The 15,157-nt window shown below is 43.4% G+C and overlaps 1 protein-coding gene across 1 annotated transcript; it reads right to left on the minus strand.

Moving 5' to 3' along the window:
• Window positions 1–4,640: 4,640 nt before the first annotated feature.
• Window positions 4,641–13,758, minus strand: LOC112078027 (poly(rC)-binding protein 3; the record flags this gene model as incomplete). Its single annotated transcript, XM_024144391.2, has 5 exons — window positions 13,755–13,758; window positions 12,250–12,365; window positions 8,812–8,943; window positions 5,661–5,789; window positions 4,641–4,712 (listed from the first exon to the last, which is right to left on the minus strand). Coding segments are annotated over exons 1-5 (453 nt in total), but the record flags the coding sequence as incomplete, so codon positions are not given.
• Window positions 13,759–15,157: the final 1,399 nt, after the last annotated feature.

Consider the following 15,157-nt stretch of genomic DNA (forward strand, 5'->3'; position numbering starts at 1 on the left):
CCAACGCACATACATCAGGGTTAGACACCACTACATCAGGGTTAGACCACCACTATTCAGGGTTAGAACCACCACTACCATAGGGTGGTTTCAATTAGAATTGAAGGCAATCAATTCAGGAAGTAAACTGAAATTTCTAATTCAATAATTGAAAAAAGGCATTTCTTTTCCATGACCTCTTAATAAAGTGAAAAGTTAAAGATATTAATTTCAAAGGTGAATACCTTTAACTACTTCCTGAATGTACTGCCTTCAATTCTAATTGCCTCAAACTGATCATATTCCTCATCCATATCATTACAGAGATCTGACATCAGGTAGAGAAAATGGCACCCTACCTGGATATTATCGCATCCTGCATGCAACCGTGCTTTGTGTGTGTGTGTTGTGTGTATTTATGTATGTGTGGTGTGTGTGTGTGGTGTGGTGTGTGTGTTTGTGTATGTGTGTGTGGTGTGTGTTATGTGTGTCATGTGTGTATATGTGTGTTTGTGTGTGTGCGTGAGTTTGTGTGTGTGTGTGTGATGTGTGTATGTGTGTTTGTCTGTGTGTGTGTGTGTGTGTGCGTTGAGTTTGTGTGTGTGGTGTGTGTGTGTTTGTCTGTGTGTGTGTGTGTGTGTGCCGTGTGTGTGTGTGTGTGTGTGTGTGTGTGTGCGTGAGTTTGTGTGTGTGTGTGTGTGTGTGTGTGTGTTGTGTGTGTGCGCGTGCGTGCGTGCGTGCGTGAGTTTGTGTATGTGTGTATGTGTGGTGTGTTCGTCTGTATTTGTGTTTGTGTGTGTGTGTGTATGTGCGTGTTTGTTTGTGTCTGTGTGTGTGTGTGTGTGTGTGTGTGTGTGTATGTGTGTGTGTATGTGTGTGTGTATGTGTGTGTGTTTGTGTGTGTGTGTGTGTGCGTTTGTGTGTGTGTTGGTTCTTGTTTGTGGCTAGACAGTAGACTCACACTAGATCATATGAACCAGACTATATGGAGCACAGCTGAACCACAGTGAATGATGGCAGACTTGTGGTCAACATATTAACATGTCAAATATCCACAGTGAATGATGGCAGACTTGTGGTCAACATGTTAACATGTCAAATATCCACAGTGAATGATGGCAGACTTGTGGTCAACATGTTAAATATTTTGAAATACTTGGGTTTGAGACTATTCCATTCCCGGGGCTAATTTGCGGTGTTTGGTGAAGCTCTTGGGTCAGTTTGGGATTTCCCCACTAATGGTTGAGGTTAGGCTAGGGAAGGAGAAGCTGATCCTAGATCTGTACATAGGAGACAACTTCACCGCGGACTGCTAATTGCACCTCATGTACTTTTAAATATTTGAAATCCACATTGTACCCAGGTGTTGAAGGTGAGGGGTTTCAGGTAGCTGTTGTGATGTGGTCCTGGGCATAGAAATATAATTACTAGAGCGAGTTTCGCTCTTCAAGTCAATGATGCCGTATTGGGTGGACTGGCAGCCATCTTGAAAGCACCCATAGAAGCAATGCAGAAAGTAATAGGTTATATTTCTGTGGTTTTGTCCACTGGGCACCACACTGAATCAACATTGTTTCCACCTAATTTCAACAAACAAAATCCAGTTTTTCTTTCTGATGACGTGGAAAACTGATTAGAGTCACAAAAAAGTCCATCAACTCAATGGAATTTAGAGAATTTTTTGTCTTTTTTTTTAACCCAACTTTTAACCACAATCCAATTTCCAATCCCCCATATATTTTTGGGGGTAAATATATATATCCATATACATACACATATGCATACATATACACATATATAAATACAAATACCTATATAGATATACATACCTTTTAAAGAACATACCTTTATTATTCCCMGGAAACCCTACCACCCTTCCCCCCAATTGGAGTAAACTAATAAACACTTAGGCTTCTACCTTCAGTTTATACATCTTATACACATTTTACAGATATAATCTATTTTACAATAGTTATACTTTGTTTGTTTTTAGTCCTTCCTCTATTTCTGATGTCCATCCAGTTTGATTTCTATTTTTAACTGTGCTATTTCATAACATTTCTGAACCTATATACGTTTTACAGACCCCGTATGTTTTACATTGGTTATCTTGTTATTAGTCCCATCCTTCAGCTCCATTCAACCCCTCACATATATCTCTCAACACCATCCACTTTGGATTTCTATTTGCCATATATTTTCCCACTGTGATGTGATGCTTCACAAAAGTACTGAACCTTTCTATTCTCATAGCTTCTACAGATTGTAAATTAAAAATWTTTTTTTTTGCTAAAATAATTATTATATTATTGATTGATTGACTATGGCTTTTCAAATCACCCAGTTTTGCTATCTGCAGCGTTAGTTCTAGGCAAATGTTGCAATTCTTCAGCCATTCCTGGACCTGTGACCAAAAACGAGCTATATATGGACAATACCAAAATAAATGATCTAATGACTCTGCCTCCTCACAGCAGAATCTGCAGAGCTGGGAAGATGGTTTCCCCCATAATAATAACATTCTATTGGTTGCAAGAATTTTGTATAGTAATTTAAATTGAAAAATGCGAAGTTTTGAATCCGGCGTTGTTTTGCGTATCAATTCATAAACCATGTACCATGCAATGGGTACATCGAAAATCTCTCCCCAACTATTTTGCAATTTATATGGCACAGCTGTCAGTWTTTTGGTCCTTGATTGAAATTGGTATATGTTTTTATTCATCACACTTTTCTTTAACCATTTATGTTCTTTAATACAGGGCCGACATACAAGTTCCTTACTTTTTTCCCCTTCTACTTGCCTCTTCCATTCTTGTGGTAATGCTGCAATTAGTTGGTTGTAATTTTGGTTAGAGCAGACATTTCCATATGTCTGTGTTAGCTGCATGTGTGACATAACTCCACCAGTCCTATTTATATCATTCACTAAAATTATACCTTTTTTAAAAATGTATTTTTAATTTTTACATTTTTTTAATCAATTAGTATATTTGAGTTTAACCACAGTATTTGTTGTATTATTTGTTCTGTCTTTTCAGGTGGATTAAACTGAAATTGCAACCAACTTTCTAAGGCTTGTTTACAAAATAAAGATATTTTGGAGATTATTTCCTTTTCAARCAACCRAAAGTGAGCAGKTGTAATCTGAATAAACGGAAAAAGCCCATTCTTGAACATAGGATGAGACATTCCTACCAATTTACTAGAAAACCAGTTTGGATTTAAGTATAACTTTTGTATGACTGATGCCTTTAGTGACAGGTCTAATGCTTTAATATTTAATCATTTCTGCCCTCCGAATTCATATTCATTAAATAAATAGGCCCTTTTACTTTTGTCTGGCTTGCCGTTCCGAATAAAATTGAATATTTTTTGTTCATTTAATTTATGTTCTTGTTAGTTCCAATGAATTTCCAACACAACAACACGATAACACAATAACACAGCACAACAACACAACAATGCAACAACACAATAATACAATAACACAGCACAACAACACAACAATGTTGTTGCATTGTTGTGTTGTTGTGCTGTGTGTTGTTGCATTATTGTGTTGTTGTGCTGTGTTATTGTGTTGTTGTGTTGGAAATTCATTGGAACTAACAAGTGTTCATGTTGAGTAATTTCAAGTACTGCCTCCTCAGTTTCAATGTTTTGTTCCCCCAGAACATGTCCCAAAACATGTCCCAGAACATGTCCCAGAACATGTCCCCCCAGAACATGTCCCAGAACATGTCCAGAACATGTCCCAAAACATGTCCCGACAGTCAAACATGTTCCCAGAACATGTCCCCGCCCAGAAACATGTCCAGAACATGGTCCCAGAAATGTCCGCAGAACATGTCCCAGAACATGTCCCAGAACATGTCCCCAAAACATGTCCCCGCAGAACATGTCCCAGAACATGTCCCACCTGTCCCAGAACATGTCCCAGAACATGTCCCAGAAGAACATGTCCCAGAACATGTCCCCCCAGAACATGTCCCAGAACATGTCCCAAAACATGTCCCACCGAACATGTCCCAGATAACAATGTCCCAACCCAGAACATGGTCCCAGAACATGTCCCAGCAGAACATGTCCCCAGAACATGTCCCAGAACATGTCCCGAACATGTCCCCCCAAAACATGTCCCCCCAGAACATGTCCCAGAACATGTCCCCCCAGAACATGTCCCAGAACATGTCCCAGAACATGTCCCAGAACATTGTCCCCCAGAACATGTCCCCCCAGAAAATGTCCCAGAACATGTCCCAGAAACATGTCCCAGAACCCTGTCCCAGAAACATGTCCCCAAGAACATGTCCCAGAAACATGTCCCCGTCCCGCCAAAACATGTCCCAGAACATGTCCCCCCAGAACATGTCCCAGCTGTTCAGAGTTCTGCTTAGTGTTTTACTATTTGTATCATACACCCTGTTGGTGCACAGTCCACCTGTAATGACACTATGTGGCCTTGTTGGCAATATATACATCATCTTTGTCTTGATTACACGGCATAGTTATTTTTGTGTTGTGTTGTGTTGTTGTGTTGTGTTGTGTTGTTTTGTTGTTGTGTTGTTTTGTTGTGTTGTTGTACTGTGTTGTGTTGTTTTGTTGTGTTGTTTTGTTGTGTTGTTGTACTGTGTTGTGTTGTTGTATTGTGTGATTCTCACCTGGTTCCCGGAGATCATGACTGTTCCTGAGGGGCTGGGTCGATATGGAACAGTGGCACCCTTCGGAGGTGACTGGATACAGGAGGACAAAGCAAACAGCATAAAGACAAGAATGGTTTTTTACTAAACATCTCAGCACAATAAAAACCTGGTTGTATAGCCTTAGGACAGATGAGTTGCAGAAGGTTGGGACCAACAGACATGGGTTCAAATATGATTTGAAATGTTTTAAATTCTTTGAACATTTTCTTCAGTCTGCCTGTACTACCTAGTGGGGAAACAGCGTTTGACATGATATCAAAAAGTATTTGAATCCAGGTCTGGGGACCCAAAAAACGATCAATACGGTGGATTTCATATGACGAGATAAGGACAAAACTAAAACAGTATTCAGACAAAGTAAATTTATCTCTGAAACGCTTTTGATTCCACAATTACATGAAAGCGCATGCTTGGATTGGGTCAGTGTGTTCTCCAGCAGAGATTAAGGTGCCTGGAATAACAATGAGTTGTTAAATCCTTAGATTCTTCTGGGTTTTTTKGGGCATTCAGGCTCATCCTCTCAAGTCGTCTTCTCGCTGCGGCCTTGCTAGTTCTCAAGATTAAGAGGGTATCGATTTTAGAAATGTAGAAATCTCTTTACATTCGAAACATTGATTGATTGTATTTATTTTCAAATGGAAATATTTCTTATGTGCTACTGGAGATCTGACAGAGTATTGATTATAGGCTTATCAATTCATTACTGTTACGTTTCTCTTTTATATTTGTTCATTTTTGAACATAAATACTTTGATACTGATAATTTTATACATTTGCTTAAATCAATTATGATACATTGATCTGTCTGGTGTCTGTGGCTGGTAATACCAGGATCCTTTGGGGGCAATCTAGTGATCTGCACGTTACAAACAAACAACCGTGCTTTCTTCGACCTGCGGTCTAATCTGTCAATAAAAGTTCACAAGTAGTAAAGGGGTCAGGGGTCAGGGATCAGGGTGATGAGGAAGTGTACACCACCTCGAGAATGACAGTGCAGATGAGCTTGACACACTGGATGATGGCGTCTTGGGTCCCGGATATCGTCACCCCTCTCTCAGTGGAGTTGGGAAGGAGGTCTCCTGCTACCTGTACTTGTGCCCCCGTGGTCTGTTCAAGATGACAATGGGAAACATGATGTGTGAAAGAGCCAGAAGAGGACTGGCCAACCTTCTCGGAGCCTGATCCCTCTCTAGGTTTCTTCCTAGGTTCCTACCTTCTAGTTTTACCTAGCCACTGTGTTTCTGCCTCTGCATTGCTTGCTCTTTTGGGGGGTTTGGCTGGGTTTCTGTTAAGCACTTTGTGTAAACTGCTAAAAAGGCTTTATAAAATACAGTTGATTGATTGATCAATGGTCATTTTGTTGATGTACACCACATATGCATAATAAAGTATAGAATATAAATGGGACTCCAAACAGCCTCTGACTCGCTCTAACCACCTCTACTTCATTACACAGAGCTGAAAGATTAGTTCCAACAACTATTCCAACATATTGGTTTCAGTTCAGATGTTTAGAAAGGAAGAGAGGACATATGTTTATAAAGGAGAGGAAGTGAGGACAGATGTTTAGAAAGGAGAGGAGGACAGGACAGATGTTTAGAAAGGAGAGGAGGAGAGGACAGCTGTTTATAAAGGAGAGGAGGAGAGGACACCTGTTTATAAAGGAAGTGAGGACAGATGTTTATAAAGGAGAGGAGGAGAGGACAGATGTTTATAAAGGAGAGGAGGAGAGGACAGCTGTTTAAAAGGAGAGGAGGAGAGGACAGATGTTTATAAAGGAGAGGAGGAGAGGACAGCTGTTTTATAAAGGAGAGTGAGGACAGATGTTTATAAAGGAGAGTAGGGAAGAGGACAGCTGTTTATAAAGGAGAGGAAGGAGGACAGATGTTTATAAAGGAGAGGAGGAAGAGGACAGATGTTTATAAAGGAGAGGAGGAGAGGACAGATGTTTATAAAGGAGAGGAGGAGAGAGACAGCTGTTTATAAAGGAGAGGAGGAGAGGACAGATGTTTAAAAGGAGAGGAGGAGAGGACAGCTGTTTATAAAGGAGAGGAGGAGAGGACAGATGGTATAAAGGAGAGGAAGTGAGGACAGATGTTTATAAAAGAGAGGAGGAGAGGACAGATGTTTATAAAGGAGAGGAGGAGAGGACAGATGTTTATAAAGGAGAGGAAGTGAGGACAGAGTTTTAGAAAGGAGAGGAGGAGAGGACGAGTGTTTATAAAGGAGAGGAGAGGAGGACAGATTTTAGAAAGGAGAGGAAGTGAGGACAGATGTTTAGAAAGGAGAGGAGGAGAGGACAGATGTTTAGAAAGGAAGGAGGAGAGGAGAGGACAGATGTTTATAAAGGAGAGGAGGAGAGGACAGATGTTTATAAAGGAAGTGAGGACAGATGTTTATAAAGGAGAGGAGGAGAGGACAGCTGTTTATAAAGGAGAGAAGTGAGACAGATGTTTATAAAGGAGAGGAGGAGAGGACAGATGTTTATAAAGGAGAGTAGGAGAGGACAGATGTTTATAAAGGAGAGGAGGAGAGGACAGCTGTTTATAAAGGGAGAGGAGAGGACAGATGTTATAAAGGAGAGGAGGAGAGGACAGCTGTTTATAAAGGAGAGGAGGAGAGGACAGATGTTTATAAAGGAGAGGAAGTGAGGACAGATGTTTATAAAGGAGAGAGAGGAGAGACAGATGTTTATAAAGGAGAGGAGGAGAGGACAGATGTTTATAAAGGAGAGGAAGTGAGGACAGATGTTTAGAAAGGAGAGGAGGAGAGGACAGATGTTATAAAGGAGAGGAGGAGAGGACAGATGTTTAGAAAGGAGAGGAAGTGAGGACAGATGTTTAGAAAGGAGAGGAGGAGAGGACAGATGTTTAGAAAGGAGAGGAGGAGAGGACAGATGTTTAGAAAGGAGAGGAGGAGAGGACAGATGTTTATAAAGGAAGTGAGGACAGATGTTTATAAAGGAGAGGAGGAGAGGACAGCTGTTTATAAAGGAGAGGAGAATGAGGACAGATGTTTTAAAGAGAGGAGGAGAGGACAGATGTTTATAAGAGAGGGAGGAGAGGACAGATATTTATAAAGGAGAGGAGGAGAGGACAGCTGTTTATAATGGAGAGGAAGTGAGGACAGATGTTTATAAAGGAGAGGAGGAGAGGGACAGATGTTTATAAAGGAAGAGAGGGATGAGGACAGATGTTTATAAAGGAGAGGAAGGAGAGGGACAGATGTTATTTAAAGGGAGAGGAGGAGAGGACAGATGTTTTATAAAGGAGAGGAGGAGAGGACACTGTTTATAAAGGAGAGGAGGAGAGGACAGATGTTTATAAAGGAGAGAGGGAGGGACAGATGTTTATAAAGGAGAGAGAGAGGACAGATGTTTATAAAGGAGAGGAGGAGAGGACAGAGTTTTATAAAGGAGAGAGGAGAGGACATATGTTTAGAAAGGAGAGGAGGTGAGGACAGATGTTTATAAGGAGAGATGAGGACGATGTTTATAAAGGAGAGGAGGAGAGGACAGCTGTTTAAAAAGGAGAGGAGGAGAGGACAGATGTTTAGAAAGAGAGAGGAGGGACAGATGTTTATAAAGGAGAGGAGGAGAGGGACAGATGTTTATAAGGAGAGGAGGAGAGGACAGATGTTTATAAAGAGAGGAAGAGAGACAGAGTGTTTATAAAGGAGAGGAAGTGAGGACAGATGTTTATAAAGGAGAGAGAGACAATGTTTAGAAAGGAGAGGAGGAAGAGGACAGCTGTTTAAAGGAGAGGAGGAGAGGACAGATGTTTATAAAGGAGAGGAGTAGAGGACAGATGTTTAGAAAGGAGAGGAGAAGAGGACAGCTGTTTATAAAGGAGAGGAGGAGAGGACAGATGTTTATAAAGGAGGAGAGGACAGATGTTTATAAAGGAGAGGAGGAGAGGACAGATGTTTATAAAGGAGGAGAGGACAGATGTTTATAAAGGAGAGGAAGTGAGGACATATGTTTATAAAGGAGAGGAGGACAGGACAGATGTTTAGAAAGGAGAGGAGAAGAGGACAGCTGTTTATAAAGGAGAGGAGGAGAGGACAGATGTTTATAAAGGAGAGGAGGAGAGGACAGATGTTTAAGCAAGTGAGAAAGAGCCACACTCACCTCTCTGATCTCCTTGATCTTGGAGCCGCCCTTCCCGATGAGAGAGCCGCATTGGCTGGCAGGAATGACCAATCTTAGGGTGACGGGGGGCTTGCTGGTGACCGTGCCATTGGCTACCAGAGTTGTGAGGTCCTGGAGGAAACAAACATGATTTGTTTAGATTCACTATTCAAGTGTCACTCATCAATTAAAACAACAGTTGGCCTAAACAACGCAAGCTAAAGCGACATTAATGAACACTGAATAAAAGTTGCAGTACACTATACATTAACATCATATAGTCCAGACCTGGTGTTGTACGACTGCTCTCTGAAGCTATACAACCAGGGCTGGTTAAACGCTGAACGTTGGTCAAGATGAGGGGAACTTGTAACATACTCAACCTCCTATACAAACATGTAATCAATATAACCATCTGAGAGTTTACACGTCAACGATCCAATCAGGGAAAGGTTAGCGCTCAATCTCTTTCTGCGGTCTCCATCGATTCCCATATAGATCACAGACAATATTTACCCTGTTGGTCAGATCTATTCACCTTTAGAAATGGCATTCTGTCTCTCCCTCCACTTTATGTTCCTTTAGATGTAGATTGTGACTCACTTAGCTAAGGCCCTGTGACCAGGCCAGGTAAACTCAGGCTAATAATCTCTACAGTATGTTTGACCATGGTCCTGAGTTTTTCTGGACCCTAGTTTCCAAGTCTCAGCATTGTCTTACATAAGATAAGCGACTTTGATCTGCACGGATTGAACCCAGCTTGTTCACCCTTCTGATAGCTAGCCTTGTTCCTAGACTCATATAATACCCTGCTGCATTAGATGGCTCATAGAGGACCAAGGCTTTATGTCCCATAGTTAGAAATAGTCTCTCTCACACAGAGACAGACTTTCCACTCCCTCTCTCACGCTCACTCTCACGCTCACTCTCACACCCCCTCTCACGCTCACTCTCACACTCACTCTCACACTCACTCTGACTCTCACTCTGACTCTCGCCTTAATCTAGGTAATAAATATAATCCTAAATCATGTCCCCAACATTGCACACATCAATTAGCCCTAGCAGGACTACGGTAGCATTTACCATGTAAATAGCCTGGTCATCACGTCACGTCACATCCCGCTAGAGGCTACATGAACTGAAACACTATCACGCTTCCTTTACTACTCTCCCAACGTGCACTGTTCTCTCCCAACGTGCACTGTTCTCTCCCAACGTGCACTGTTCTCTCCCAACGTGCACTGTTACTTTCCCAATCTGCAATGTTTCTCTCCCAATGTGCAATGTTCTCTCCAAATACAAGTGCAATTCTCTCCCAATGTGCAATGTTCTCTCCAAACAATGTGCAATGTTCTCTCCAAATACAATGTGCAATGTTCCTCCAAATACAATGTGCAATGTTCTCTCCAAATACAATGTGAGTATAATTTTTTTCAAGGTGTTGGGCATATTTCTCTCTCTCTTTCTCTCTCTCTGTCTCTCTGTCTCTCTCTCTCTCTTCTCTCTCTTCTCTCTCTCTCTCTCTCTCTCTCTCTCTCTCTCTCTCTCTCTCTCTCTCTCTCTCTCTGTCTCTCTCTGGTCTCTCTCTGTCTCTGTCTCTCTCTGTCTCTTCTCTCTGTCTCTTCTCTGTCTCTCTGTCGCTTTCTCTGTCTCTTCTCTCTCTCTCACTCTCTCTCTCTCTCATTCTTAGTGGTATGCTGTACTATGGACATTGCCAACAGGCTTAGGTTACAATCTCCACATTAACAGACTATATAATGAATACCTGATACATTGATTCTGAGCGTTAAGCAGAATTGGATCGTAGGAGTATCTACACTTTCTTAGCTGAGGGAGATAAAATGGCAATGGAGGTAAAAATTAATCGGTTGATTAGAATGAATGAGCAGGCATATATTTTTGTAACAGTAGAAGCAAAAGGCTTTTTATGTCTTCAGAGGAAATTTCATGTTTGGGTAGCTTAGTTGGTATTGGCTCTTCTTGTGGGTTTCTTCCCATTGCTCTGTTCTCTGTGTGTGTTTAAGAGTTACAGAACACCAACTATTACACAGAGTTGGTTAATTATAGGGGACATTCAGACCTATACTGTGCTGATCTGTTCAAAACCAGGAAGGAAAGAGACACGGCTGAGAGGAGCTCCTTATGAATTACAGACTAAATGTGCTCTTCATCACAGCAACGTCTTCTACATCCTATAGCGTGCTCTCCATCACAGCAACGTGTTTCACATCACTATAGCGTGCTCTTCATCACAGTAACGTGTCCTACATCACTATAGCCTGCTCTTCATCACAGTAACGTGTTCGACATCACTATAGCGTGCTCTTCATCACAGTAACGTTGGCTACATCAATAGCGTGCTCTTCATCACAGTAATGTGTTCTACATCACTATAGCGTGCTCTTCATCACAGTAACGTGTCCTACATCACTATAGCCTGCTCTTCATCACAGCAATGTGTTCTACATCACTATAGTGTGCTCTTCACACAGCAACATGTTCTACATCACTATAGCGTGCTCTTCATCACAGTAACGTGTTCTACATCACTATAGAGTGCTATTCATCACAAGTAACGTGTTCTACATCACTATATCCTGCTCTTCATCAAGTAACGTGTTCTACATCCCAATAGCGTTTCTCATCACAAGTAATGTGTTCTACATCACTTTACCGTGCTCTTCATCACAGTAACGTGTTCTACATCACTATATCCTGCTCTCATCACAGTAATGTGTTCTACATCACTATATCCTGCTCTTCATCACAGTAACGTGTTCTACATCACTATAGTGTGCTCTTCATCACAGTAACGTGTTCTTCATCACTTAGCGTCTTTCATCACAGTAACGTGTTCTTCATCACTTTAGCGTGCTCTTCATCACAGTAACGTGTTCTACATCCTTACAGCGTGCTCTTCATCACAGTAACGTGTTCTACATCCTTACAGCTGCTCTTCATCACAGTAACGTGTTCTACATCCTTATAGCGTGCTCTCATCACAGTCACGTGTTCTACATCCCAATAGCGTGCTCTTCAAAACAGTAACGTGTTCTACATCATTATAGCGTGCTCTTCATCATAGTAACGTGTTTCTACATCCCTATAGTGTGCTCTTCATCATAGTAACGTGTTCTACATCCTGACAGCATGCTCTTCATCGCATCAACGTGTTCTACATAAACATTAACCTGCTCTAAATTGACTTCAGGTAAATTGACAGACAGACAGACAGACAGACAGACAGACAGACACAAGAGAGCGAGACAGACACAGAGAGACAGAGAGAGAGAGACAGACAGACAGACAGAGAGAGAGACAGTGGGACAGAGGGACAGACACAGAGAGACAGAGAGACAGAGAGACAGAGAGACAGGACAGACAGACAGACAGACAGACAGACAGACAGACAGAGTGACATGCAGAGAGACAGACCTCTTCCAGTTTGAGAGTGATCATAGTGAAGGCTCTGAAGACACAGTCTGTAGGTCCTGTGATGGTGATGATCCTCTCTGGACACGAGCCCTCTGAGATGTTGAACGGGCGCTGCTCTGTGATGGAGGAGAGAGGGATGGAGGGAGAGAGGGATAGAGGGATGGAGGGAGAGAGGGAGAGAGGGATGGAGGGAGAGAGGGAGAGAGGGATGGAGGGATGGAGGGATAGATGGATGGAGGGATGGAGGGATGTAGGGATAGAGGGATGGAGGGAGAGAGGGATGGAGGGATGTAGGGATGGAGGGGTGAGGATGGAGGGAGAGAGGGATGGTGGGAGAGAGGGATGGAGGATGGAGGGATAGATGGGTGGAGGGATGAGGGATGCAGGGATAGAGGGATGGAGGGAGAGAGGGATGGAGGGATGTAAGGATGGAGGGATGTAGGGATGGAGGAGAGAGGGATGGTGAGAGAGGATAGAGGGATGTAGGGATGGAGGGATGTAGGGATAGATGGATGGAGGGACGGAGGGATGGAGGGATAGATGGATGGAGGGATGGAGGGAGAGAGGGATAGAGGGGATGGAGGGATGGAGAGTGGAGGATGGAGGGATGTAGGGATAGATGGATGGAGGACGGAGGGATGGAGGGATAGATGGATGGAGAGGATGGAGAGAGGAGAGAGGGATGGAGGATGGAGGGATGGAGGGATAGAAGGATGGAGGATAGAGGGATAGTGGGATGGAGGGAGAGAGGAGAGAGGATAAGAGGGATGGGAGGATGGGAGGAGGTGGGAGGAGGAGAGAGAACAGAAGACAACATTCATTGCTGCTGCACTGCTCTGCACCGTGTGTGAATTGCCTGTGCCGGCAAGTATGTGTGTTGTGTGTGTGTGTGTGTGTGTGTTGGTGTGTGTGTGTGTGTGTGTGTGTGTGTGTGTGTGTGTGGGTGTGTGTGTGTGTGTGTGTGTGTGTGTGAGATCTGAGCTAGCTGTGCAGTAGGAAGTAGGAGGAGCATGCTATGCAAGCTCCGGCCCATTGAGAGCTGAACCACTTCTTTCAAAGAGAAAGCCATGTATGTGTGGTGACATCGTCATGTCCTTCAGTGGAAGTACGCACACACGCACGCACGCAACACACACACACACGCACGCACCACACACACACACACACACACACACACACACACACACACCACAACACACACACACCACACACACACCACACACACACACCACACACACACACACACACACACCACACACAAACACTCGCGCTCGCACGCACACAACACACACACGCACGGCACGCACCACACACAACACACACACACACACACACTCACGCTCGCGCAAATGTGCAAACACACGCACACACACACACCAGCGCATGCACACACGCACGACGCACCACACACACACGCACACACACACACACACACACTCACGCTTCGCGCTCGCGCAAATGTGCAAACACACAGACACAACAAACACACAAACACACAGACACACCCATTAGTGGAAAAACCTTCCTTTTAAGCAATTGTTTTTTTCACAAAGAACTGAAATAGCAAACAGGAACAGGCATTTAATACTGAAATGTGACAACAGGAACAGGCTGTAGTATTAAAATATGCAAACAGGAACAGGCATTTAATACTGAAATGTGCAAACAGGAACAGGCTTGTAGTATTGAAATATGCAAACAGGAACAGGCATTTAATACTGAAATGTGCAAACAGGAACAGGCCTGTAGTATTGAATATGCAAACAGGAACAGGCATTAATACTGAAATGTGCAAACAGGAACAGGCTGTAGTGTATTGAAATATGCAACAGGACAGCATTTAATACTGAATATGCAAACAGGAACAGGCCTGTTAGTATTGAAAATATCAAACAGGAACAGCATTTAATTACTGAAATCGTGCAAACAGGAACAGGCCTTTAATACTGAAATGTGCAAACAGGAACAAGGCCTTTAATACTGAAATATGCAAACAGGAACAGGCCTTTAATACTGAAATATGCAACAGGAAAGGGCTATTATACTGAAACTATGCAAACAGGAACAGGCCTTTAATACTGAATATGCAAACAGGAACAGGCCTTTAATACTGAAATATGCAACAGAACAAGGCTTAAACTAAATAGCATGGGGAAATATGTGTGTGTGAGCGTGTACGTGATTCTTTATTGAATGCGAGAAAGAAAGGAGATAGGGGAACAGAGGGAGAACAGGAAGAGAAAGGGGGAGAATGGAGGAGACGGAGAGAAAGGGGAGAATGGAGGGAGACGGAGGAGAAAGGGGGAGAATGGAGGGAGACGGAGAGAAAGGGGGAGGATGAGGGAGACGGAGAGAACGGGGAGAATGGAGGGAGACGGAGAGAAAGGTGGAGAATGGAGGGAGACGGAGAGAAAGGTGGGAGAATGGAGGGAGACGGAGAGAAAGGGGGGGATGGAGGAGACGGAGAGAAAGGGGGAGAATGGAGGGAGACGGAGAGAAAGGTGGAAGAATGGAGGAGACGGGAGAGAAGGTGGAGAATGGAGGAGACGGAGAAAGGTGGGAGAGATGGAGGGAGACGGGAGGAGAAAGTGGAGAATGGAGGGAGACGAGAGAAAAGGTGGAGAATGGAGGGAGACGGAGAGAAAGGGGGGAGAAGGGAGGAGGACGGAGAGAAAGGGGAGAAGGAGAGAGACGGAGAGAAAGGGGGAGAATGGAGGGAGAACGGAGGGAGACAGGGAGGAGAAAGGGGAGAATGGAGGGAGACGGGAGAGAAAGGGGAGAAATGGAGGGAGAACGGAGGGAGACAGGGAGGAAAAGGAGAATGGAGGGAGACAGAGAGAAAGGGGAGAATAGAGGGAGAACGGAGGGAGAACAGGGAGAGAAAGGGGGAGAATAAAAGGAGACGGAG

The sequence above is a fragment of the Salvelinus sp. IW2-2015 genome, unplaced genomic scaffold, assembly GCF_002910315.2.
Source record: "Salvelinus sp. IW2-2015 unplaced genomic scaffold, ASM291031v2 Un_scaffold5170, whole genome shotgun sequence".
Taxonomy (NCBI): Eukaryota; Metazoa; Chordata; class Actinopteri; order Salmoniformes; family Salmonidae; genus Salvelinus; species Salvelinus sp. IW2-2015.